Source organism: Poromitra crassiceps (genome assembly GCF_964638095.1).
Source record: "Poromitra crassiceps genome assembly, chromosome: 1".
Classification (NCBI taxonomy): Eukaryota; Metazoa; Chordata; class Actinopteri; order Beryciformes; family Melamphaidae; genus Poromitra; species Poromitra crassiceps.
In genome coordinates this window covers 22,628,341-22,654,798 of record NC_139623.1, presented here as the reverse complement: position 1 = coordinate 22,654,798, position 26,458 = coordinate 22,628,341, and the positions used below count along the sequence as shown (strand labels likewise).

General features: G+C 43.6%; 2 protein-coding genes across 4 annotated transcripts in view; one reads left to right on the top strand and one right to left on the bottom strand.

Annotated features, from left to right (window-relative positions):
• gemin5 (gem (nuclear organelle) associated protein 5) overlaps positions 1 to 9,579 on the top strand; it is a 127,742-nt gene extending 118,163 nt beyond the window's left edge. The window contains exons 22-27 of the mRNA XM_083646813.1: positions 141 to 260; positions 833 to 1,043; positions 4,159 to 4,425; positions 7,455 to 7,617; positions 7,930 to 8,621; positions 8,983 to 9,579. Of these exons, the coding sequence (XP_083502939.1) occupies positions 141 to 260; positions 833 to 1,043; positions 4,159 to 4,425; positions 7,455 to 7,617; positions 7,930 to 8,621; positions 8,983 to 9,147 (1,618 nt within the window). The 3' untranslated portion in view covers positions 9,148 to 9,579. The remainder of the gene's footprint in view (positions 1 to 140; positions 261 to 832; positions 1,044 to 4,158; positions 4,426 to 7,454; positions 7,618 to 7,929; positions 8,622 to 8,982) is intronic.
• A 484-nt stretch (positions 9,580 to 10,063) lies between these two features.
• cnot8 (CCR4-NOT transcription complex, subunit 8) overlaps positions 10,064 to 26,458 on the bottom strand; it is an 82,322-nt gene continuing 65,927 nt past the window's right edge. For 2 of the 3 annotated variants that reach the window (XM_083637332.1, XM_083637334.1), the window contains one exon: positions 10,064 to 12,551. In XM_083637332.1, coding sequence (XP_083493458.1) covers positions 12,423 to 12,551 — 129 coding nt within the window. In that variant the 3' untranslated portion in view covers positions 10,064 to 12,422. The remainder of the gene's footprint in view (positions 12,552 to 26,458) is intronic. The other variant, XM_083637333.1, reaches the window with a different exon arrangement.

Here is a 26,458-nt window from a genome sequence, read left to right as displayed (position 1 = left end):
ATTTATGAATTAGTAAACTTCACCATTATTTCATTTACAAGAACTTAACACAATTAGAGAATGTGGACTAAATTAGAGGTCCTTCCTTGATATATCAAAAAGGTTGAGAGTCCCTGCCATACGACGTGTGTGTGTTTCAGGGAGGCCATAGCGTTGGTGAAGGCCAGGCTGCCAGCAGACGAGCCCGTCCTGAAGGAGCTGTATACCACCTGGGCCGCCGTGCTGGAGAAGGATGGACATCTTTCCTCTGCTGCCAAATGGTGAACAGAGGAAGAGTTTAGAGTTTCTTCTCCCACATACAGTAGCTCTGCTTCTCTCTGTCTCCTTTCCTGCTTATTATTGAATTGACTCATAGTCCTGGCGTGCATTCACACAAGCATTTTTACTCCTTATTTTGATTTGTTTGGCCAGATGAGAACAATTCCATTTGAACTCTAGTGGTGTCAGTCCTCTTAAGACAACTGAAATGTGGTTTGTTAGGAGAGAGAATGTAATCCGAACCAAGTGCACGAAACCACCTCAAAACGCAAGATTTGATGCTTGGAAGGTCTAGCAGAACAAAATGAAGTCTGGACTGATGTTCATATTCAACTGATTCTTCAAGTCCATCGTACCTAGCTAAAGTTATTGGAACTGCAATTTGTTTGCATGTTGGGAAAGGTAGTCTGTGTTATAGAAAGAGGCTTGTGACAGGGATCGAAAATAAATTACTTTTATGACACATTGCAAGCCTAATAAACCGATGATTGACATCTCTTCATGGCTCTCCTTCGGCGCTGGTAAACTCTGGGGAAGATTTGACCGTCACCTGTTTAATTTCTCTGCCTGTCAGTTACCTGGCTGCCGGCACCAGTTTCGACGCAGCCAAAGTGATCTCCAGAAAGAACGATGCGGCGTCTCTGCGGACGGCGGCTGGGCTGGCCAGGCTGTGCGGAGAGCCGGGTCTGGCTCAGTCTCTGTCCCTGAGGTGTGCTAAAGACCTGGCTGCTGCTCAGGACTGGCTGGGAGCACAGCTGATCCTCAGCTCACAGGACGGCCTGCTGGTTAGTGGCATCATCAACACACACTGTAGTACGCTAAACACTGTGACGTAATGAGAGAAGAATCACATGACTTGGACTCGAGTCCAATTCAAGTCACAATTGTAATTGTTTGAGACTTGATGCAAGAAGAAAATACCTGAGATTTTACTTGCACTGGTGACTCGCCTTTGATGACTTGAAAAGTCGGCAAAACATCTTATGTCATCAGACGACTGAATTTTAATTCTGTTTTCTGAATTAGTATAGAATAACGAGTGATGATAATTTCTTTAAGATATTAAATTGGTAATGAACTCTCGATTTGCTCTGATTTATTCTTGACTCGAGACTTGTGCGTCAAGACTTGGGACTGCCTCAGGACTCGGGTGAATTGGTCACACAAAATGGGATTATGGGGTCACACATATGGGATTAAAATGGGATTGTTATTATTTATATTTATATTTTTTTCATTTGGTGGATCATTTATTTTTGTCTGCTATTTGCATCACATTTTATACGGTCGTGTCGTGGACCTCCACTAGAAGGGTTTGTCCACTTTTTTATTTTTATTTTTTTATTCACAGTTTATAATTCATAACACACAGATAACCAAATAAAGAAGCCCAAGACAATATTCATGGGGGGAGGGGGTGAGAAAGAATAAAAAACAACAACGACAGTAGTACAGTACAGAGTTAAGCAATTAATTATGCAGTAGATATTCCAATAAGAAATGGTGTAGCAATAACAGTTCCAGAGATGCCAATGTACACTGGAATCCAGAAAAGAAAAGAAAAGGGGGGTACACCCTCGCACAATGAATACATGAATACATGTTCACCTTATTTATTATAAACACAGAGATTCTGCATTACAGATACAGCAAGTAGAGAAAAAAATAAAATATATTAGAAAGAAAGATCCTAGGAAAGAGCTGTTATGCTAGGGATTGGTAGGGGCTGTTAAATTGCAGGGATTGACAGGCTAAAGAGTTTCTCACCTGGTCCCACAGCTCAGTGGAACCAGTATAGTCCCCCAGCCTCCAAGCAACTCTTTCCATGTTTAGCAGGTCTAAAAATCCACTCAACCAGTCCTCTATTAAGAAGCATCTGGGTTTGCGGATCTTCCAATTTAATAAAATTACCCTCTTAGTAGCCAAGAGGGTAATGCTCTTTACAATGCTTTGTAATTGTGTGACTTTAGCCCCAAGCAGACACTTGAAAGGTCCAGCAGTAACATTTACATTCAACATTCTCGAGAGTATGTCAATAATCTCTTCCCAAAAGGTCTTAACAGCTGGACAGTGCCACAGCATAGAAATAAAGTACCAACTTCTCCACAATGCCAGCATTGATCTGAGGAGTTGGGGTAATTTTTTTTTATTCTTGAGGGAGTTATATTTGCCCTATGCAAAATTGTATACTGCAGGACTCTGAATCGGATTGCGTTAGATGTAGTTATTGAATCTCTCCGTATCTGATCCCAATCTAAAGAGTTTATTTGCACACCAAGGTTGGGATTATCAACAATATATGGCATAACTAAATGAAAACAATCTTACGAGTCTCACTCTTGATTTGGTGTGTGCCATATGGTATTGTTCATAATAATACCGGTGCAATTCATATCGTCGAAAATGACATCACACCGTTACCAGGGGCATAGTGGAGGGTAAACACAGTTTACCCTTGTGAGGGCAAAATTATTGATTGATTGCTTAATAATTGGTTGTTGATCATTATCGACTCTGCAATCAATAATTTTGCCCTCACACCCTCCTTTTTGAAATGAGGCAGATAGTTTACTCACCTATTTTCAGATCAACTGTATCGGTCAATGAGGGGAAACAAGGTGGGTAAACTCTAGCCTGGGTAAACCCAGCCTCCACGTGACCTGCTCTCAGACCTGCTCTCAGTCACTAGCGTAGTAGTGACTGAGAGCAAGTCTGAGAGCAGGTCACGTGGAGGCTGGGTTTACCCAGGCTAGGTAAACTCATCAGCTTGGATAGTTTACCCACCTCTGTATTTACCACTACACCCCTGACCGTTATGCTGTGTGACGTATGCACAGCAACAATAAGCATGGCTGAAAGTAACCTTGCTTGCAAGATGGATAACCTTGTGAGATCAAAAGAGATTCTCTGGACGTAACCCATCTTGTCATGCGCAGGCAGTTAGGATGATTGGCCGAACCATGGCCGGCTCGACGAATCAGCGACAGCCTTAGGCGGGCTTAGGCTCGTCTGGGCAAGTAGTGGGTACATGGTCTTTGTAGTTCTTTTCACTCGTCAACATGGCTGCCGCCGCAGAAGTGACAGGCAGTCTGAATGAAATTGAATGTAACGTTCTCAATTCTATGTATTAAATTCTAAAAAACGACCCTCAACATTTGGGAAGGCTAAGCCACACAACTAGTTTGTTATAATCGAACGTCATGCTTCGAAGGCAACTTTACGACGATGAGGACGGTGAGGACTCAATCAATGATAGACTACCACGGAGATCAGGCACAGGCACCTTCCTCCGGTCGCAAACGTGACATCAGAGGCATGGCGATCTGATTGGTTGAAGTTAACATGCACCAGCGGTGATAGACAGATGGGTCATCCAATCACCTGCCAAGTAGCTTGGAAAAAGTGCCCGCCTCCGTCAGCGGGTCGGGTTACTGCATTCCCAGATCGACTGGTTTAGTGAAACGTAATGTGGAGCTAAACCGTCCATCTGGCAGCGTCAGGTTAGGCTGAAAGTGGCTCCACAGTGGAGGAGTTAATTCCAAATAGGGGAGTGACTTCAGTAGTGTGGAAGTGGTTTGGTTACAAAAGAGCATGTACAACAAACCACAGTAATATTTCAAGGCATAATTTGAAGGCAAACTTATGTTTATGCTGACCTATAAAACTGTAACACTTATTTTGTTGCAATTGTATGTTCTTGAAATTAATAATAAAATATGTTTCAGTATTTTGTCATATCATTATGGCAGAAATACCCTGTAATATTGTGATATTATTTTAGGACCATATCACCCACCCCTACTTTGGACGATGAATTTGTTTGTCATTTGTTGGCTCTCTGAAACCTGCAGATTTCCTGTAAATCACCGTATCAATGATGATATGAATGTTTCTCTGCAGGTGCACAGGCTGCACCTCTGTGTCACTGAGCTGGTGACAGCCATGCTGGCAGAGTCGCAGCTTGTGACTTGGCCGTGCGTCTCCCATCACTCCTGGGCTTCAGTGGGCGAGCGCTGCCTCAGAATCCAGGACCAGATCAGAGAGGTGTGGCACGAGGAGTTCGGCGTTCCAGAGAGGTCGACGTTACGATGCAGCTTCATAGCTCTGCTGCAAGAGCTGAAGGCTGTGGAGAGTCCACAGCCCACCGCTAACATTCCACTCAAACAGGTGCTGTGAGCCATGGAACACCTTCTGTTTTTCCTCTTGCTTTCCATTTTCAACGTAAATGTAAGTCCTTGAATGGGAGACCACCTGGTATTGGAAGTGGTGTTGGAGGACCAGTAGGAGGTGCTCTTGCCTCTGGTCTCATGTATAATCTCACCAATGGCCCAGGGCAGAGACAGGGACTCTGTCCTGTGAGTGAGCACCGTCCTTCAGATGAGACATTAAACCGAGGTCCTGACTCTCTGTTGTCCCATCGGCACTCATCGCAAGAGTAGGGGTGTAACCCCGGTGCCCTGGGGGGTGTAACCTCGGTGCTCTCTCTCTAAATTCCCACACAGGCCTTCTTTTCGTGGCCACCTAAAATGATCCCTCATTACTTAACACATTCACTGCCAGCCGTTTTTTTTTTACTGTAGGTAGCTTCTGCCAGAGGGTTTTTTTGAGGATTCTGGCTCATCTTTCAAGACCCGAGGATTCTTTTCTGCTAAGATTTTGTGAACACAAAATATCTCAAAAGAACTAATAGAATGTCTACTTTCTCTGTCTAAAAGAGTTAGTTTGTAGAGTTAGTAGTTATGTAGGCATTAGCACTTGAATACAGCATGGTTTCAGCGTCTGAAAATTTAAGCTGAGATAAATAGCTTTTTGTGAAATTCGATAGAACAGTCACTTTAACCATTCATTTTTGGCATCAGTAAGACGTCAGACATCTAAACAATAGTTTTGAACAGTAATTTCCTCCATAACAGCAGGAAACCCCCCTCTACTTCAAACTCCTCCCTCCGTGTGTGTTCTTCTTGGCTGCAGCGGGCGTGTCACAAGCTTGTTTCTGCTGCTGCTGTTGCTGCTGCTGCTCCTGTCTGCTGGCGGCCGCTGGGCGAGGATGGGCTCGCTCGTTTCTTGGGGTTTCGGTTGAGAAACCCCAAGAAACAGGGTTTCTTTTGCGATTCTGGTCTTATTTATGCTGCGTGTTTCAAAGTGTGTTGCACCCATAATCTATTATGCAAATTTGCAATCCCCCACCGCCAGCAATCAGCGCGAAAGCGTTTTCGCCAATCCATTTTACAGTATGAGAATGGTTTCATCGCGCGTTCCCCTGCAGTTTTGGCTCTGCTTTTTCTAGTCTGGAGAGGACTGTCGCCACTTAGTGGGTCGGTGGAATGGGTTGTACACGTTCGGCGGCTCCAATATTTATATAAGAGATGTAAAAGGGTTAGATCAACGTCCCACCGTCAAAAATTTTTTTTATTTTTTTTTGACGTATCAACTCGTCATTGGCAGTCAACCGTTGGATTTTTTTTGACGTATCAACTCGTCAATGGCAGTGAACGTGTTAATTGGCACATTCAGTCCTCAACTCTCCACCGTGATAGCTGTGTGGTGAGCATTCTGCTTCATACAATTTCTTCCTATCTGCAGTATCACTGTGCACTTTGGATGTGTAACCACGACTGGAAACAAATTTGCATTAGAGGACTTATGAGACGGCTATATGTAGGGATGGGTACCGAGACCCGGTACCAAACTGGCCCCGGGGCCGGATTTCGGGATACCGGAGGATCAATAAGCTTTCACGTTAACGGTTCTCTTATCGGTACTGTCTGGAGTGGAGAAATTAAGAAAATAGATTTACTATAGGCTATATAATTGCTAAATAAACGTTACGTTATCTTGCACATTTTATCTCACCAACTCCGTAAGACAGGCCTATGATGTGTTTTTTGCGATTTCCGAACAAGAAAAGGGATAATCTTTTCCGCGTTGCTCTCCGAGACACAGCTGCTGCACTGCCAGCCAAGACGAGAGGAGTAGGACTGAGAGGGGAGGGGAGGGGCTGGGGGCGTGCCTGAGAGCACCCACCACATGCACATGCATAGACTAGACATGCAACTGAGCAGAGCACACGTTAAGAATGGCTGAAAGAACGAAGCAATCAGATTCTAAAGTGTGGTTGTACTTCACTCGAGTCGATGGTGACAATTCACGTTGTCACAAGTGCAATAAAACCTTCGCTAGTAAAAGGTGGAAACACGAGCAATTTGTCTAAACACTTACCAAAGTGCATCACATTCAAACGGAGAAATGCACAGTTTTTGACAAGCTAGCTCGCCCTCCATCATCTCCTGTCAATGATGCCACGGTTGCGTTACCCAGTCTACCTCATCAGGTAACTATGTGAACGTGGTAATGATTAAGACGAGAATAGTAAACATTTCCCCGCTGTTTGGGTGTGTTCATCATCATAAATGCAGTCTGCTATAAATCGTCAGGTGACGGTCATCATCTCAGTTGTCGTTCAGAAATGTTACTTTCAGAGCAGGGGGGATTTTTATTTAGTGATTTGGGGGGAAGTAGGCTACAGCAGGCAGATACTGTCTTGCTTTATTTTTATTATGCTTTCAGTTTCCCTAGCTGAATGTTGCTATTGGCACAGTGTGGTAGAAGGATATTTTAGGATATTTAAATTAATAATAAAAATGCACCCATTAAGATTTTGCTACTTTTTTTTGTTAAAGCTAGTGCTAGTGGGAGAATGAATGAGGAAAGGATAAATGAGTGCCACCTAACTGTGACCAGGTTAATTTGTCTCTTTTCCCCCCCCCTTTCTCCTCTTAAAAATAACAAAAAGAACCGACAAGAACCAGTCCCATTTGTTTCGGGATTTTTTTCTCGTAAAAATAACAAAAAGTACCGATAAGAGTACCGTTAAAGTACCGGATCGATAAGCAGTATCGATAAGAGTACTAGTATCGTTAATTCCTTAACGATACCCATCCCTAGCTATATGTGAACATCTCTGAATTTTCGGCCCGTAATTTTGAAATAATTTGTCCTTGAAATATATAATTACAAGAGTGGCAACCCTGTTGTTAATTCCAACCCTAAAGACTTCACCAGGTGATTGACATGCTGCATTTCTCTGTTTTGTTTCACCTTTTGTTTTGCTGTCACTCTTTCTTTCATTGTGCCTTTAACTTTCTCTGACTTTCTTTTGTTGTCTTTCTGTTTGTTTGCCCTGCCCCCTCTCTCAGGTCCTGGTACATTCCTCCCTGCACCTGACCCAGGCCGTGTTGAGCTGGTTGGTGGAGGATGATGGAGAGTTGATAAAGGAGCTGTGGCAGGCGGTGGCCTGGCTGAGAGATGCCGGGCACTTCTCTGCCTCTGCTGCGCTCTGCAGGCTGCTGTTCCCTGAGGGTAGGCTGCACATAATCAGCCCATTACTTGCTGACTCTCACCACATTTATTGACATTTGTTACAGTGCTGCTGAGCTCTTTTGTTGACAGAAGCTTGTAAATTATTTTTTACATTTGTAATAAAATCATTTTAATTTTCTCGTCAAATGATTCATGCTTTGAGTATGTAGCAGTGAAATGAGATGTCAAGGTCATGGTTGCAAAATAACAAGTAAATCAAGACTGACGAGAAGATCTGCTGAGCTTATTTTGCCTGAATCGCTGTATTACCTGTTACTTAACAAGCGCTCTCTCTGTCTCTCTCTCTCTCAGGTGATGTCAGTGTTTGTTCCCAGAAATATCCCAAAGTGCTATGTCATACAGAAGAAGGAGCCAAAGCTGCTGCCGACAGTCTTCAGGCGTTTGTGCATTACCACCTTCTGTATGAAAGCTGGTGGAGCCTCAGCTCCATGAGTCAGGCAAGAGCCGAGAGCAACTCAACCAGCAACCAAGAGTCAACAGACAGCAACTCATCCGGCAACCTGGAGATAACTGAGAGCAACTCGGCCAGCAAACAAGAGTCAACGGACAGCAACTTTGCCAGCAACCAAGAATCAACAGAGAGCAACTCGGCTGGCAAGCAGGAGTCAATCCATGAAAGCCACAACGGACTTGCAACCTCAGGGGTTGAATGCCAGACCGGAGACGAGGCGAACAGCAAAGTGGAGAATGGGGATTGGTCAGAGTCAGGAGTGCGTGTTTGCCCGGCGACTTGGACCAGCGCTGAGGACAAAATAGACTTGAAGGCCTCTGTGCTTCTGTCCGAGGCGCACGCCACCTGCCAGGCCACAGAGAGTGCCATGGCAGAGATCCAGGAGCGGTTGGCAGCCATGGTGTCGCAACACAGCCGAGCCCAGGGAGGACAGTTCCACCCCGGACCTGATGATCAGGAGTCCCTGCTCTCCTTGTCCTCCAAGATGACCGAGTACCAGAAACAGCTGGCTGAGCTGCCCGACACGGTCAAGGTACAACTGTGTCCAAACTGCTTCTGTGCGGACAATACTGTGTGACACTAGTGATTATAGAAATCAAACTCATGATGCTCTTACCAAGTTTTTATCCTAAAAACTATTGTATTTAAAAGTCCAATATTTTATTTTCTTAAATTGATACTGGACTGTTGATTTGTTCATTTAGACTTGACATTAATGACTTGGACTTGACTTGGTGTTCTACATTTAGACTTGAGATTATTGACACCTCTGGCGCTTTCTCACTGAGCATGTTTTGGAGCTGTTTATTTGAACTCTGGAGTGTTCACTGTGTATTTTCATTAGATGTGTCCTCTGATAGAGATCTGTCCTCTCTGCCCCTGTTGTCTCTCAGTTGTTTCCTCACCCGGACGTCCTGGAGTGCTGTTTGGTTCTCCTGCACTTCAGCCGGCACTCTGCCTGGGTCTCCCGCTCCCTGCAGGACCAAGCCAAGGGTCTGCTACGCAAACACGCAGCCAGCGGCTCCGTCCTGAAAGCCTCTCGCCAGTTCCTCACCTGAGCTCCTCACCCAGGGTTCGCACACCTTAACCCTCAAATTCAAGGACCCAACACGGCATAGTTAGAGACACGGATCAAGGTTAATTACTGTTACAACACCCAGAATTTGTATGAGAACTAGCAGGCTTTACAGAAGCTGACAATTAAAAGGAGAGAGGCTTGAATGTGTGAACACTTTTCGACTGTGCTGTGTTAGAGTGATGGCAGACTATGTGGTCTCTTGCCTTGTTAAGTAAAAAAAAAAATCTAAATAACTTTAATTTCTATTCTTTCGTAAAATATAGAAATTCAAGCACTTTCAATTACCCATGTTTGTCTATTTTCAAAAACGTTCAAGGCCTTGATTTTCTCAAATTCACAAACTTTCAAGGACCCGTGGGAACCCTGCTCACCGTTTCACTTTTTGTTCTACTGTACAACTTTATAATGAAATAAAATCATCTTTCATTACAAAATGATGTGCAAACGGCTTCTTGACTTGATTGGTGTGCATTTGTGAAGATTATCTTGCTGAACACAAAGGTCTCAATTTCATAAACTTTTGTTAACCACAGACCTTATTTCAGGCCAAAGTCCCATTGACTTAAAAACGAGGCAATCGGGCGATGCGAACGTCTGGGTTTTAGGACTCATCGCTGCAGCACTGTATTCTCTTAAAGAAGCCCCTTCTAGTAGTCCTATGAGTGTGAACACTAGTAACGGCAGGCAATGACATGTGAAATTGTCCAGGGTGCTCAGTTTGGGCATTTCAAAATACATTTATTAATTTGTCTTATCCCATTTGGATTTGGTAATCCAATGCTACATTTTAATTAATGAATCTTCAATGTTGATGTTTTTCAAAACTCAAAAACAGAAAATAGTTTTCATGCAAAAAACAAAGGGAAAAACCAAACTACCAGTGAGAATGTGGGGAAACATTTTTATCTTGAATAGATGGGGTTGTTTCTGAAAGCCATATTGATTTATTTAATCCTTAATGTACCCTCCAATTAACCAGCCTTCATTGCCACATAAAACGGTTCCTACACATTTTCCATTTCAAAATTCCATACTTTTCCAGACTTCTCTGTGGCATTTGAGTACACAAGGGTGTCACTTGGTGTTGAAAAGTGGTGGAGACATTGACGGACATGATCTCAGTTATACAGATGGAGAGAGTCACATTCCCGAGGACCTTATCTGGGAACGTTTTTCTGGCCTAAACGAGGTTAGGGGCAATGGCTGATTCCTCATAGACCCCTTGCATGGGATCCCATGTACAACATCTTTTACAAGCACATAAGCACCTCATGCAGCTGGTAGAACCATGTAATATAATACATAATATGTATGCCTTTTTTTGTTTAAAATTTTTTCTTTTTCCTGTGTCTGAGTTTGTTCAATTTTGTGTTCTGAAAAAGATTGAAAAATAAAATATTGAAAAAAAATTTGTGGGGACATGTCTCCATTGTAAATTGAGCCTCAGTGAAAGCTTGGACTTTGAAGAACTTCTCAAGTGAAGACTGAAAAGCTCTGACAGAAAGTGTGACCCAGTGGTTCAGAGATCGATTTCTGCCCAGCAGTATTGAGCTCATGGGTTCGATCCTCTGTCAGTTTTGAGGTCATGGGTTCAAGCCTCAGTCAGTTTTGAACAGTGACAGCCAGGGAAAAGAGAAAAGCGCTCAGAGAAGAGCTGTGAAAGCGAAGGGGAGCTGATGGAGTTATGGACCACAGATGTGGGAGCCAGCGGGTGGCCGGTTCCATTCCCGATCCGCCACCACTACTTGGAGCTTGGGGGGCCTGGTCTCTCACCCCACCCCCACCCGCCGACCTCCACAGAGATATGAGCAGGGGACTAAGAGAGGAAACCACAGGCAGCTGAACTTTTACTGACATTGACATTATTTTGCAATGAAACAGATGGCAAATGCAGCCGCCAGGCATTGGAAACACATTGAGACTGTCCATATATTTCTCAGTTTGGGCTTTGGCATCTGATTTGAAAGTGTAATTGTGACACCAAGCAGCTGTTTATCTCACTGAGCTAGAGCCAGTGACTGTCCAATCTCCTCTATCAGTAACATGTTACCATGAGTGAAATGGAGTTTTTGAAACCAGGGTTCAGAGTTAAAATTGTGTTACGTAGCCTGATAAAATGACTGAAGTGGCTGTTTTCAGTGATGGACGAGTTATTTTTCTGCCCTGAACACAACACTTCAACCACAGAAACTCTTAGAATATTTCAGGAACAGCTGCCTCAACTGGTTTCTGTCTTTTTTCTACCTGCTTGGTATTGCTTAACGTTGTGATAAAGGGTATAAATAAATTGACTAACTTGGTGAATTAAACAGTGATTATCTGTGTGCTCACAGTAATATTGTCAGAATAAGATAAACAGGTTGTGTTTGTTGGTGTGTGGCCAAAAAGACAGATCAAATACTTAACTTTTTACATTCAAAATAGAAAACAATTTAATATACAACTGTTTAAAACAATGCATAATGTAAAAACAATATCAACCACAACATCTGTGTCAACTTGACGAAAATGTCTGGTGGTGGGATAGGGATGGGATGGGGGCGGGCAAATGTACAGAACAGCTGAATGCCCATTTACACACATTCAGAACCATAGACATTCACTTGACACCCATCTTTAAAAGTCGCTTTCAGTGGAAAAAGGCTAAAACATTTTTTTGTCATCAAAATTTTACATTTTAATTCACATGCCCTTCCAGCGTAACTTAAAATGCAATCCCTGTTATAAGCAAGGTGTCCCATCCATGAGAGTGACACACACACACAGTGCGGGGCACGCAACAGTCAAGTTGAAACTGATGTATCTGTGAAGCTTCCTGTAAAAAGCCGGTTTGCCTGAACACGGACGTTAGCGGAGCACTCAAAAATGCTCCGCTACTGAAATCACAGTAAAATACAGGAGCTGGTCCCATGCTGCCACAAGAAGGGTATCGCTATAATGCTGTAAAAGAGGATTAAAAAAAGGAAAAGAACAAAAGTTTTATGAATATATGCCCATATACTCAATAAAAGCGACTAAAATGAAATGAGGGAGCCAGTGAAGGATCCACTGGAGCCAAGTGAGTCACGAGTCCATTTTGAAGCGAGTCCATTTTGCAGCCAAGTCAGTCGATCAGAAGGGAAATGTAAATAATTATTTTTGTCTCTCTTGTTTTGGGATTGAGTGAAGGGAAAGCGGGGATTCTGGGAAAAGGAGAATGATTTGCTGGTCGGGTTAAAACAAGTGCGTATTCCACTTGAGGCGCCAGGCGAGCGGTCAGTGCTTGTTGTTGGCCTCCTCCTGGCCGGAGCTGGAGATGCCGTTCTGCGGTTGGCTGGAGCCGGAGCCCAGGCCGTACAACCTCCCACAATACTTTGCGTCGTCAATGTTGTCTTCAAAAAACAGCTAAGAAAGAGATTGGGGGAAAAGATGAGAGACTTCAGTTATAAGACTGCTCAACACCAAAACTCTAAGTAGTTTAGTTTATTAGGATCCCCATTAGCAGCCGCCTTTGTAATTGTGATTTAGTTTCTTTTTCATGCAGTTTCATTTTATTTTTTAGATCCACTCCACGTTTCCTCTCTGAACTAAGAGAAGTGTGTGTGACTGTAACTAACTGTCCTCTCTGAACGCTCTCTCTAAGACAGACATGTCCAAAGTCCAGCCCGGGGGCCAGATGTGGCCCTTTGACCGATCTTAAGTGGCCCTCGGCTTGTCTCTCAAAATATACTATATGTGGCCCTCCGCACAGTAATGGTTAATCAAGCAAGTTCAAGTTCACATTTTTTCTGTTCACCTAATAATGACAGCACTATCATACTTTACTTTTTACTTTACTTTATTGATATTTGGCAAACGCCTTTCTCCAAAGCGACATACAACCAGGTTATAAAAACAGTACAGCAATAAATAACACAAAAACAAGAAAAACAAGGAGCAAACAAATGCATAAACAGCAAGAATTAAAACAGATGAAGAGAAGATAGAAGAAAGTGCATAGGGACTAGAGAGGTTGCTACAGGGGGTGAACATGTAATCTGAAGAGGTGAGTTTTTAACTGTTTTTTGAAAATTGGAAGTGAAATGGCCATTCTTATTTCAGAGGGGAGCTCGTTCCACCATTTGGGGGCGAGATGAGAAAAAAGGCGTGACCGGGAGCTGTTAAAACCACGTAGGGGGGAGGGGCGAGGCATCCTGAGCTGGTGGAGGGACGGAGCGAGCGGTGAGGGCTCTGGAAACTGACCATGTGTTGTAGGTACGGAGGGGCTGTGAGGTGGACTGCTGTGTATGCCAGAACCAGTGTTTTGAATTTGATTCTTGCAATGATGGGAAGCCAGTGAAGTTCATGAAAGAGGGGGGTGATATGGGAAAATTTAGGTTGGTTGAAAACAAGGCGGGCAGCGGCATTTTGAATAAGTTGGAGGGGATGAATGTCTGAAACAGGGAGACCGGCCAGTAGAACGTTGCAGTAATCGAGACGTGATAGGATGAGTGACTGGATGATGATTTGAACTGCTTGTCTGGAAAGAAACGGGCGGATTTTGCGAATGTTGAAGAGGGCGAATCTGCAGGAGCGGGCTATTGCTGCGATATGGGTGGTGAAGGATAGTTGGTTGTCTAGAGTGACTCCAAGGTTTCTGGCTGTTAGTGAGGGAAGGATAGTAGTGTTATTGAGGGAGATGGAGAGGTTGGTTAACGGACAGTCACTGCCAGGGAAGAGGAGCTCAGTTTTGTGAATGTTGAGCTTGAGGTGGTGGTTAGACATCCATCTGCCAATGTCGATAAGGCAAGCTGAGATCTGTGTTTTAACATCAGTGTCGGAGGGGGGGAAGGAAAGGAACAGCTGGGTGTCGTCGGCATATGAGTGGTATGAAAAACCGTGGGATGTGATCACGTGGCGGAGTGAAGTCATGTAGAGAAGGAAGAGAAAGGGACCAAGGACAGAACCCTGAGGGACACCAGTGAAAAGAGAGCAGGGGGTTGAAAGGGATCCTCTCCAGGAGACCTGGTAGGAGCGGTGGGAGAGATAAATAGAGAACCAAGAGAGTGCAGAGCCAGTGATACCCAGGTCGGAGAGAGTGGCAAGGAGAATTTGGTGGTTGACGGTATCGAATGCAGCAGATAAGTCGAGAAGAATGAGAACTGAAGAGAGTGCCACAGCGCTTCAGTAAAATTGTCTGGAGCCTGTGCCAGATTCACTTCCATTCAGTTGAAAACAGCTATAGAATTTTTTCTATTATGGCTATATTAACGGGGCTGGACTTTAATGAAAGATTGAACACTCCTGCTTCTTCCAAAGAAGAAATTTTGTTTCTAGACAGTTCCATTATGAAATTACAGCCTCTCAAAAAAGTGCACTTTCAAGGGTTTTCTGTCGTTTTTTTTTTCTTTCCAAGATATAGCCCCTTTTATGAATACATTTTGCACTCTAATTTCGAGCACATTCACTGACTCTGGCTGGTGTTTTCTGATGTGGTGGCGTGTGGTGTGGTTTCTGTGCAGCCACACACCCCTCTTCCCCCCCCCCCCCCCCCTCTCCACCTCTGAGCTGCGGGCTCCTCCCACACGCACAGAGTTTGCTTTCTCGACTCGTTTTTGCCCCGGACAGATCCCAGCTTTGCTGCGCGCATCATTTCCTTGATGGGCATCAAGGAAATGATGCGCGCTGGCAAACGCGACTGAACGAAAAGGCTTGGCCCGTTCGGCTTCGGATCGTGTGGAGATAGATAGAAGCATAAGAGCTCAGTTGTGAGCGCGGATGCAGCCGAGCCCACTCTCGCTGTAGACGGAGCAATATATACGGCTCTAGCAGAAAGCATGCATCGGTTTCCACGGCTTTCTCCGCTGTCTCCTGTACAAAGTAAAGGATCTGAGGTGGGTGGAGCAGCTCCTGTGACGATGTTTAAGGTGGCGCCGTGTGATCCCTTGAAGGGATTCATGCTCACTGGCTGGGTACGACCTTAAACAGCAGAATTATGGAATAATATGAATTATGATTTTAGGACGTCCACAGACGTCCTTGGCACTGAACGTTACTTTTTTTTAGGACGTGCACAGACGTCCTTGGCACTGAATGTGTTAAGTGCAGTCGGAAAGACACCAGAGGATAGAGAGGAATTAATGAGGGAAGTGAGAAAGGGGGAGATGGACTGAAGCAGGGAGGAAGGGATGGGATCGAGGGGGCAGGAGGTGGCACGATTAGATGATATAAGTTTCAGAACTTCTTCAGAGGAAAGGGGAGAGAAGGAAGAGAGACTGGAAATAGGGGGTGGAGAAATTGGATTGATGATGGGAGATGCTGGGGGTGGGAAGGAAGAACTGATGTCCAGGATCTTATTGGTGAAGAAGGTTGAAAAGCCATCGGCAGAGAGGGAGGAGGGAGGAGGGAAGAGAAAGTAGAGAACAGTTTGCTGGGGTTGGAGGCAGAAGATTGGATGAGAGGTGAAGAAGGAGGTTTTAGCGCTAGAGACTGCGGCAGTGAAGTTGGAAAGGATGAGGTGATAGGCTGTGAGGTCGTTGGGGTTTTGAGATTTGACCCAGGTACGTTCAGCTGCTCTGAGTTTAGTGCGGTGGATTCGGAGGGGTTCAGTTAGCCAAGGGGCGGGGGGAGAGGATCGAGCGGGTTTGGTGATGAGTGGGCAGAGGGAGTCGAGGGCAGTGGAGAGAGAGGATAGGAGTAAAGTGGAGGCCTCGTCAGATGAAAGGAGAGAGAATTGATGGGCTGAGGGGAGAAGGGAGAGGGCAGCAGAGGAAAGGGTCATCGGAGAAAGGGATCTGAGGTTGCGACGGGTGGTGATAGAGTGGGTGGGGGCTGGCTGGGTGGTGGGGAGGGAGATCGGGAGGGAGAGGATACAGGGAGAGGGGTGACAGTGAGGTTGGTGGTGCATACAGTTTACAGTTTGTAGACAAGCACCAAGTAGGAACAACACAGGCAGAACTAATGTTTTCAGATGGTAAACAAAATCCTTAGAGTACAATTGTATTGTATGTGATTTTCCTTTTTATTTTTATAATCCATATGATGTGAGAAGCAGCTGGCCAATTTCACACTATCTAATCTGGCCCCCATTCAAAAAAGTTTGGACACCCCTGCTCTAAGAGAAGTGTGTGTGACTGTAACTAGGTGTGTCCTCTCTGAACCATCGACATAAATAAAGATGGACGCCACTTGAGGTCCCATTTAGTGAAGAATGTCACATGTCAGATCGCCGCCCTGACTGAATCCAGTATAGGTCACAAGGCCCGCCTCCCCATGTTAGTGGATGGGAAAATCACAACCGAAATATTCACAGTAAACGTCAGATAATTTTTTTCCAAAGGTGGTTTGTATCATTTTAGATAGTCATTGTCATGCTAATGCCTGTGCAAGTGGTCGTTTTTCTGATCAGTTTGTTTTTAAGTAGTTATTTGACATATAAAAAGGGATAAAAATGGATGATTGACAGCTGTGGCAGCCAGTCTCAAGCCGTCATTGGCTGGACAGGCTCTTCACATTATAGAACTAGCGTTAGTTTGACATTGACAGGACACAGTGCTGCTTTGTGCTTTCATGTAACGCTGCCTGGAGGTCTGGGTGGCTCTGCTGGGTGTGTGGGCCGGGACAGAGGCTCTTAGCACGGGTACGGGGTGGCTGTGCTGGCTACCAGACATATCAATGGAGCGCAATAAAAAGAACATTGTTTTGAGAAAGGTGCGCGAGGAATTAACGTTGGTTGGGGACTGAAGTAAGTTCCGAAAATGTGTGCGTTTTATAAGTTACTCCAGCGTTTTCAACATAGCAATAGCGTTAGCCGCTTTCGCTAGTCGGCTGTTTTTCATTATTTATCGGCTTAATATTACTAACTTAACAACCAATAACGATAGCTGGAATAACAATAATATACACATATTTTTACCTTACCAGGTTGTCCAACTGCCAGGAAATGTGTTTTATAACGTTAACTCCCATCCCGGGTCAGATGGGGCCTAGTACGCAAGCACCAGCCATGAGCTAATCGCTAACGGGTTAGCCGTTAGCGTCACATAAACAGAGGTTTTATTTTTGGTATTAAAGCAACAAACGTTTTTATATGGATATCTCAGAGAAATGCTTTGACTGTGGGGATGTTCGTTCTTCACAAGCTCCTTTCTTAGCTGTTGTAAGGATATAGTTAACAGAGACGAGACTAGGCAGCTAGGCTAACGTTACCACTGAGCTATATTAAATGGAACGTTACAGGCTGCGCTACCCACACTATACCAGTAAACCATGTAGCGTAAAGCGTCAAGGTTAGATTTGTAAAACCAACATTTGCTCCAAAAGGAATTAAATCATAAAGTTATTCAAAATGCCACGGAAACATTAGGTTAGCTTAATCAACACAGCAGTGCATCGGATAATCCCCCCAGTGAGGCTGAGGGTGAGTGAGTGAGGCCTGCCTCCACTTCCGGTCTGGGCTGAGAGCACTGAGAGCACTCAGCAGTCAGCAGAGGTCTGAAATCTCAGACAACCAAAATCAGATTTTCGTACAGGCGTCATTTTGATAAACTGATCTCATAGTGGGAATCTTCCTGGTTACTTTTGGCGACACACAAAATATTACAACTTAAAGTGCCATATTTACAGAGCTAGACTGTATATAAATACACAACACACTGTGCGCATTCTAGAAACAGCAGCTCTACACAAGAAAGTTCAGAGGGGCGGGGAGCTCTCAGAGGTTCTAACTCAACAGAGCTACTGCGCAGACTCTGGTTCACTGATTTTCACAGGATTTTGGCTTCCATACACATACAGGGAGGAGATAGGGACACTCTCTCCATTCATATATCTCAGTGTTCTGAACGCTCTCTCCAAGAGAAGTGTGTGTGACTGTAACTAGCTGTGTCCTCTCTGAACGCTCTCTAAGAGAAGTGTGTGTGACTGTAACTAACTGTGTCCTCTCTGAACGCTCTCTGACAAGTGTGTGACTGTAACTAACTGCGTGTGACTGTAACTGTGTCCTCTCTGAATGCTCTCTCTAAGAGAAGTGTGTGTGACTAACTAGGCGTGTCCTCTCTGAACGCTCGAAAAGTGTGTGTGACTGTAACTGTGTCCTCTCTGAACGCTCTCTCTAAGAGAAGTGTGTGTGTGACTGTAACTGTGTCCTCTCTAAACACTCTCTCTAAGAGAAGTATGTGTGACTGTAACTAGGTGGGTCCTCCCTGAACTCTCTCTCTGAGAAGTATGTGACTGTAACTAGGTGTGTCCTCCCTGAATGCTCTCTCTAAGAGAAGTGTGTGTGTGACTGTAACTGTGTCCTCTCTGAACACTCTCTAAGAGAAGTGTGTGTGACTAACTGTATCGAACGCTCTCTCTAAGACAAGTGTGTGTGACTGTAACTAGGTGTGTCCTCCCTGAACGCTCTCTCTAAGACCGTGTTTCTCAAACAGTGGTCCGCGGGCGCCCCCTAGTGGTCCGCGAGTAGATTTATATTTTTTTCCTTCTTTTTTTTTACCTTCCACTATGCAATCAGAGAAATGTTTACATTTTCTGGGAAACTCAAGGTCAGGTCACGATGCCTATAAAGGACTATATGTATTTTTTCACCCCGAATCCAACGCCGCCACCACTGACTCTCTACGACTTATGGTTGCAGAGAAACGGCCACTCTGCCTGCAGGGCTACAGGAGAGAGACAGAGTACAGCGGGTGGTTGGGAGTTCCAAGTTACTGACCAAACACTCTATTTCAGTCATTGCTGTCAGAATATAGAGCCATTTAACATTTAAATTTAACTTTGGCAACATTGTGCATTTATTGAACTTGAAAAAACTTTCTTTGAACTTTGAATATATTTTAACTGAACAGGAGAAATAAATGTAAAAAAAAATTTTTTTTAATAAAATAAATTACATATATATATTTTATATCGGTTATCTTGTTTTCATAATTGTGGGAAGCCAAAAATTAGATTAATTGTACTGCTATTTGTCATTTAATTAGCATGTAATTTGTAATTTACAGTTGAAGTATAGGCCTATTGTTTTTGGGGATGTTTTGGAGTTAGGTGGTCCCCGAGTTTTTTTCATTGGTTTAAGTGGTCCTTGGTCTGAAAAAGTTTGAGAAACACTGCTCTAAGATAAGTGTGTGTGACTAAGTGTATGACCGTAAAGAAGTGTGTGTGACTGTAACTAAGGCCCAATCCCAATTCCTATCTTAACCCTCAATCTTAACCCTCAGTCTCAAAAATGCGCACTCCCGCGAAGTGCTAGTGCTGTCCCGATTCTCAGTGTGTTGAGTTAAGGGTGAAGTTTAAGGGCTGTATGTCCCTTACTTTTGAGATTTTCCAGGACCACCCTTGGCAGTGAGTGCGATCCCAGAATCCCTTGCGTGTCATCAGCTAGATCCATTCAGATGGAAGATGGCGGCGAAAGGAGGAAGAAAGCAGCCCTACAAAGTTAATTATTTCCTTGTTAACTCATTCACCGCCAAAGACGTCTTTGACGTGTTATCAGAAATAGCCCTCCCCGCCAATGACGTGTTTGACGTGTTTTTGTTTTTATTAGTACAGCGCGTAGTTCAAAGACTTCCCCAGCCTGTGACATGTTATCAGGTCACTAGCCTCAAAGCCAAGCCGACAACACGTTATCAAACACATACCGCAGCTGTTGTTTTGAAATGGAAGAGCAGGAGAAAACGGAGAAACGCTGCCTGTTGCATAGAGGAGAAACGCCATTGAAACACCCCTCGGCGCGCTGCGCTGGTCGCCTCTGCTGCAGGGCGAACCTGGATTGAGTTGTTCGCGCTAGTCAAACCAACATGATCGATCCGGTTCCAGCGCCTGGTCCCAAAGCCAAGCCGACCCCGTTCCTGTGTCGCAGCATTCGTCCCAGCCCGAACGAGAGGAGGAAAACGATGCAGAGGCACAGGAGGCTAGACGCTGATCTCAGACCAGTTTCGTGTTCCCCTCATATGCTAATTTGCGGGGCGATCAGTAGTGTTCCCTGGGAAGAGGTGCGATCCAGCAGCAGCTGTGGACAGAACTCTCTCTGTGTGTGTGTGTGTGTGTGTGTGTGTGTGTGTGTGTGTGTGTGTGTGTGTGTGTGTGTGTGTGTGTGTGTCTGTGTGTCTGTCTGTCTGTCTGTCTGTGTGTCTGTCTGCACACTCACTCACACAGAGTAAACTGTATTGTTGAATGTAAAAAAAGCACTTCATGTATATATATATATATATATATATTTATTTATTTTGTCATTTGTGTCATAACGAATAATATTTACATGTCTGATGTCAATACAGTTCAAAATAAAAGAATTGAGAGCGAGTTCTGCCTGAGATTGTGTCTTTTACAAAAATGGCCTTTTCTCCTGTTTGTCTTCTCAGAGAGACCTTTTTGGTGAAAACAGGGTGTATATAAATGGCTATAAGTAGAGTACAGAACATGCTAAAAGCTCACTTTTTTTTTCCTGGTGAACCCAGAGACGTACATCTTCATTTTGAGGTATTGCAAATCACTTTGGTGCTAATAGATAATTTACTGTGGGTCTTGAAAGATGACCAACAATTATGAAAATCTTTGGCCTGTGCTAAATATTGGCAGTCCTAAACTGGCCATGAATGAGTTAATAGCGATGTAAAAATTACGATAACCATTGTATTAGCTTAGTTTAATGTCATTTTATGGATTTCCGTTTTGGAATCCTAACAACAATTGTTGTTGCTAACCAGGGGCGGTTCTAGGCCGTTTTTGGGTGGGCTTTAGCCCACCCAAAAATAGTCTCAGCCCACCCAAAAAAATAGAGGCAAAAAAACTTTTTTTTTTTTTTTAATCCCTCTCCAAATCCATGGTGGTCATTAGTAGCAGTTTCTGACTACACTCAATGCGCTGTGTGCATGTTTCCCCCCCCCCCTCTATGTTCTTAGGGTAGGCTGAGACAAAAATTTAGGGGGGTTCAGCCCACCCGAAAAGTTTCTAGAACCGCGGCTGCGCAGGCGCTCCCTCCTCCATCTATCTGCCTAATCCCACATCACTTCACACAGGTCACACACACAGTACAGCAGCGAAGTGGTCCTCCACAGTCCACACAATCGTTCTCCCCACTCATGATCAATGAAACTGAGGTGAGCATTGAGCAGTCAGAGTCGTTAGTAGTTACTTAATTAGCGCATATTGATATGCAAATTAGCACGTAACGTTGTCATAGGCTAAACAAAAGAACTTGTCGCTGTGCCTGCCAGACAAACAGGTGGACTGGAGGAAGGTAGGTAGGCTACCATGGCACCAGCCAGCCATGTCATGCTAGCTCGCAGTAAGCGGGTGTAAATGGATGTGATGTTTTTTGAGAAACATATGGGCATAAGTGACAAACATTTTCAAACGGGTCCCTTGTTATCTGAATGAAATTAAGCCCTTCAGAATCGCAAGTGGCTGCTTTACACAGCCTGTCTGATGTGATGATGACGATAGATTAACATGCGTGCATGGCATCACTTATGTCTTGCTGTGATGTTAGTTCAGTATCTCAATAAAAGTTCTTACAGGCTTGTTATTTCCCTCTAAGGCAGAGATGTCAGAGATACGGCACGGGCAGGTTTCATCCGGCCCGCGAGATGTTTTGGAATATTAAAATATATATATATATATATTATTATTATTATTAAATTTGCACCCCATTATCATGAACTACGTGTGGCTAATAAGCAAGCTAAGAGTTCATTCATAAGTTAATTAACCTGCACTACAAGGAAGTATGTCAGTAGGTCATCAGGTGTAAACAAAGCCGCCATGATGCCACGCTGGAATTGAATCGCGCATTCAGCTACCTACCAAAAAACAAAAGAATCAACAAGATCAGGCGCGGACTGCATAATCGGGCACGTCGGGCAAATGCCCGGTGGCCTGGCCTGCAAAAAAGAAAAAAAAAAAAAATTGTGCCCGCAGTCAGGCCACTCACTGAACAGCAGGCCAGGTGCCGCCTACTGGTTTACTAGTGGTTTTATTACTTTATTCAGGATTAAAGTGGGTGCATCTCATTGTAAAATTGGACTTGGCCCAAATTGGGCTTCAAACGGCCCAAATTGGGCTTCAAATGGCCCAAATCTGGCTTTAAACGACGCAAATTGGGCTTCAAACGGCCCAAATTGAGCTTTAAACGGCCCAAATTTTTTTGACGCCGGCACGCGCGTCGGCCCGTATCGGCCTGGCCTGCTTGGTATCTAATGCCCGGCCTGAATTATGATCCCAGTCCGCCCCTGAACAAGATGCTGTCGAAAAAGAGAAAGGTTGACACGGAATGCAGGCAGTTTCAAGAGAAATGGAAAGAGCAGTATTTCTTTTGTGAAGTAAATGGGTAAATGAGTCGAATTGATTTTAGTAAAAAAAAAATCCGGCCCCCATGAGGTCTCAGTTGAACAAATCCGGCCCTCTACCTAATATGAGTCTGGCACCCCTGCTCTAAGGGAGTGCAAGGCAGATATTTAAACAGCCTTGTTTGTGTACAGTACCAGTGGCATGGGAGTAATAAAAAGGGATTAAGGACCAGGACCCCTGGTGGTCAGTAAGATGGGCTGGTTGAGCCAATGTTAAAATGATCTTTATTATTATTTATTTTTGCTTTAAAACTATTTTTTAATTTTCTGCTTAAAGTTCATGAAAAAAGTGGCATTCTTGTTTTTTCACACAATAATTTCATAATACCATTTGTAATGCCACCGTTGTAGTGCTGTTGTTCAAAATTAAAGTACATTTTCTCAGATTTATTGGTGTCTTTCTAGTCACACAATTTAATAGTCAGTGTTTCCCATACACTGATCTATTTGTGGTGGTACACCCTAGATAGATTTTGACCCCCACAAATACTGCCACATATTAATTTCAACTAGTTGACTGCAAACTCCTGCTTTAGTGCTTACAGTATATTATTATCTTGTCGGAATATTATTCCAGCCAATAAGTTAGGAAGTTCCCTTTTGATTTAATTTTACTTTTGTTTTGCCTACAAAGCAAAATGTTACTTTACTTGAAACTCCCCTGAAGTGATTTTGGTATTATTTATGCAAGCATAATTCTACCATATAGTAACCTGTATGCAGAATATATATAGTATATATAGGGAAACAATTATTTTTTCATTGCTGTAAAACCACAGAACGGTAAAGAAGATATTGATGTGTGTATTTCTTCATAGATCTAGTCTCTTCATTTTGATCTCAAAGTGTGCCAGTTTGATCCATTTTTACTTGAAACTGTACAAAATTTTCTTCCGGGAGGGAATGCCCCCGGACCCCCCTAGGGGTTCAGTGGTCCATGACCTTTGGGTGGGCTGAGCCCACCCAAAGCTCTGATGCTAAAACCGCCCCTGTTGCTAACTATCGATAGTCAGTAGCCGTGCTGGTGCGGTCAAGCCATATTATTATTATTATATTATATTATAACATTGTTAACGTTGTTACGAAATGCCATAATGTCGTTGTTGAGTTGTTTTTTATCAAGATACAGCCTACGTGTAATGTTTGCACGGACATTTTCGTAAGATGACCGGGCTAGCGTTATCTCCCAGGCTGTTTATCTAACGATAGATCATTAGATAAAAAGCATGGGAGATAACTGCAAACTATTATCACATGAACACGGTAGTCAGTAGTTACAACATCCAGCAGTGCCGATAACATGTTTCGGTTTAACTGATGACCGTGTTAACTCGGCTACTTTGCAACGTTAGCAATGTTATAATATAATATAATATAATATAATATAATATAATAATATGGCTTGACCGCACCAGCACGGGCACGGCTACTGACTATCGATAGTTAGCAAGATACAGCCTACGTGTAATGTTTGCACGGACATTTTCGTAAGATGACCGGGCTAGCGTTATCTCCCAGGCTGTTTATCTAACGATAGATCATTAGATAAAAAGCATGGGAGATAACTGCAAACTATTATCACATGAACACGGTAGTCAGTAGTTACAACATCCAGCAGTGCCGATAACATGTTTCGGTTTAACTGATGACCGTGTTAACTCGGCTACGTTGCAACGTTAGCAATGTTATAATATAATATAATATAATATAATATAATAATAATAATATGGCTTGACCGCACCAGCACGGGCACGGCTACTGACTATCGATAGTTAGCAACAACAAATGTGTTAGGCTCCAAAACGGAAATCCATAAAATGACATTTAAGATAATACAATGGTTATCGTAATTTCTACATCTACATTATCAAGGAAATATTTGTAGGGATGCTTTTTTCCTCTTCTTTTGAATTGACAGACTGGACGGAGCTTTGGCATATTGCTGCCCCCCACAGTCTGAAGACGTATCTCCCTTTAAGGGCTGTCCCATTTTAAAGTTGCAAGATAGCCCTTAACACTTAGTTTTGAGGGCTACTAAGATTGAGGGTTAAGATTGAGGGTTAAGAAAAGAATTGGGATTGGGCCTGAGTGTGTGACCGCTCTCTCTAAGCAAAGTGTGTGACTGTACTAAGTGTGTGACCGCTCTCTCTAATGGCTCATTTCCACCACATGGTACTGCATAGTAGGGGTGGGAATCACCAGATGCCCACGATACGATACTAAAACGATACTTGAGTCACAATACGATAGTATTGCGATAATGCGATATCACCGATATTGCGATATTTCGAACTCCTTTTCCTACCTTTTCCTAAGAAAGTAAGTAAAAGTTTATTTCTAAAGCACCCCTCCCAGCACGAGTGCACAGAGTGCTGTACAAAATATGTCAGTCAAAACATTTAGGCCTATATGGCACTAGGGCATAATAGTAACATAGCATAACATAACAGCAAAAGTAGAATAAAAACTTAAAAACAATATACAAACATAAAACCAAGTGCAAGAGGACAGTGAGGTGATGAACGGCCTAGACTGCTCAAAACGCCTGCTTAAATAAGTGCGTCTTCAGGTGTCCCTTGAACAGGTTGAGGGAGGGAGCCGATCCTTGACCTCACCGGAAGTAAAACATGCAGTGTTTTTTTGTTTTGTTTTGGCCCCACATGTAGGCTACATTATTAAGCTTCTCTGGACTCAATACGCCACTGCAGGTGCGGACTGCAACATCGGGCGCTTCGGGCAGATGCCCGGTGGCCTGCCATAGCATAGCCTGCAAAAATAATAATAATAATAATAATAATAATATCTATACTTGGCATCCAAATATCGAGACAATATCGCGATACTATGGTGTATCGATTTTTCACCCCACCCCTGCTGCATAGTAAGGCAGCAAGACAAAAGACAATAACATTACACACAAGAGAAGGTAAGTGCCACTAAACTGGTATCCAGCATTGACAGTATCCAGAGACACAGTAAACATGCAGACAATGGAGTGGAAGCGCTGCTGGGTCCTTGTAGTGATCACTTACAGGTGCTCTTTGGATATTTTGGGTGTTGTGCTGTGCTTATTTCATTTTGTGAAGAGAATCCTTGCATGAGTGGTATCTTGGTAAAATGTAAAAAATGCAGGTTGACTTCAAACAGAATCCAAGGCACACTGTGAGTTGGTGTAATTAAAATGCCTTTATTCTAACATGGCAAAAAAAAAGATTTAAAATGACCAACGCGTTGCGACCATACTGTAGGTCTTCATCAGGGTCAGGCTCATCAGGGCTTACACACCGATATTCTGTTCCATTAATGAATAGAATGGGAGGATGGTTCTGGATCATTGTATAAGCTGATTGGTCAAACATAAGGAAGTGATAAGAAAGGGGTAAGAGGAGGGAAGAGGGGGGGGGGGGGAGTGGAGATGAGAGCAGGGGTAAACTCAAGTCATTAGAGATGAATATAATAATAATAATAACAAAAATTACGAAAACAGGATAGTCAATAATAACAATTACGAAAACAGGATACCGTAAATTCCGGACTATAAGCCGCGGCTTTTTTCCCGTTTTTTGGCCTTTTTTGCCCCCTGCGGCTTATATAATGGTGCGGCTTATCTATGGATTTTTCCAGCAAACGGCCACTCGGGAACCTCCAAAATCTATGGATGTTGGTATGAGGCAGAACGAGAGCAAGACAGACATTATGAGAGCGAGACCCTGATTGGATGATGTTGCAAAAAATGTGCCTCGCGACCTGATTGGAGCACTGTGCCACTACTCTCTCTCAGCCACTACGGTAAAACACCCTCCCTCCTCCCTCGCTCCGGGGGGAAAAAGGCAGCGATTGAGCCTGAAAGACAGTCTGAATGAAATTGAATGTAACATTCCCAATTCTATGTATTACATTCTAAAAAACTAACAGCAACATTTTGGAAGGCTAAGCCACACAACTAGCTCGTTGTAATCTAACATCATGCTTCAAAAGATGGAG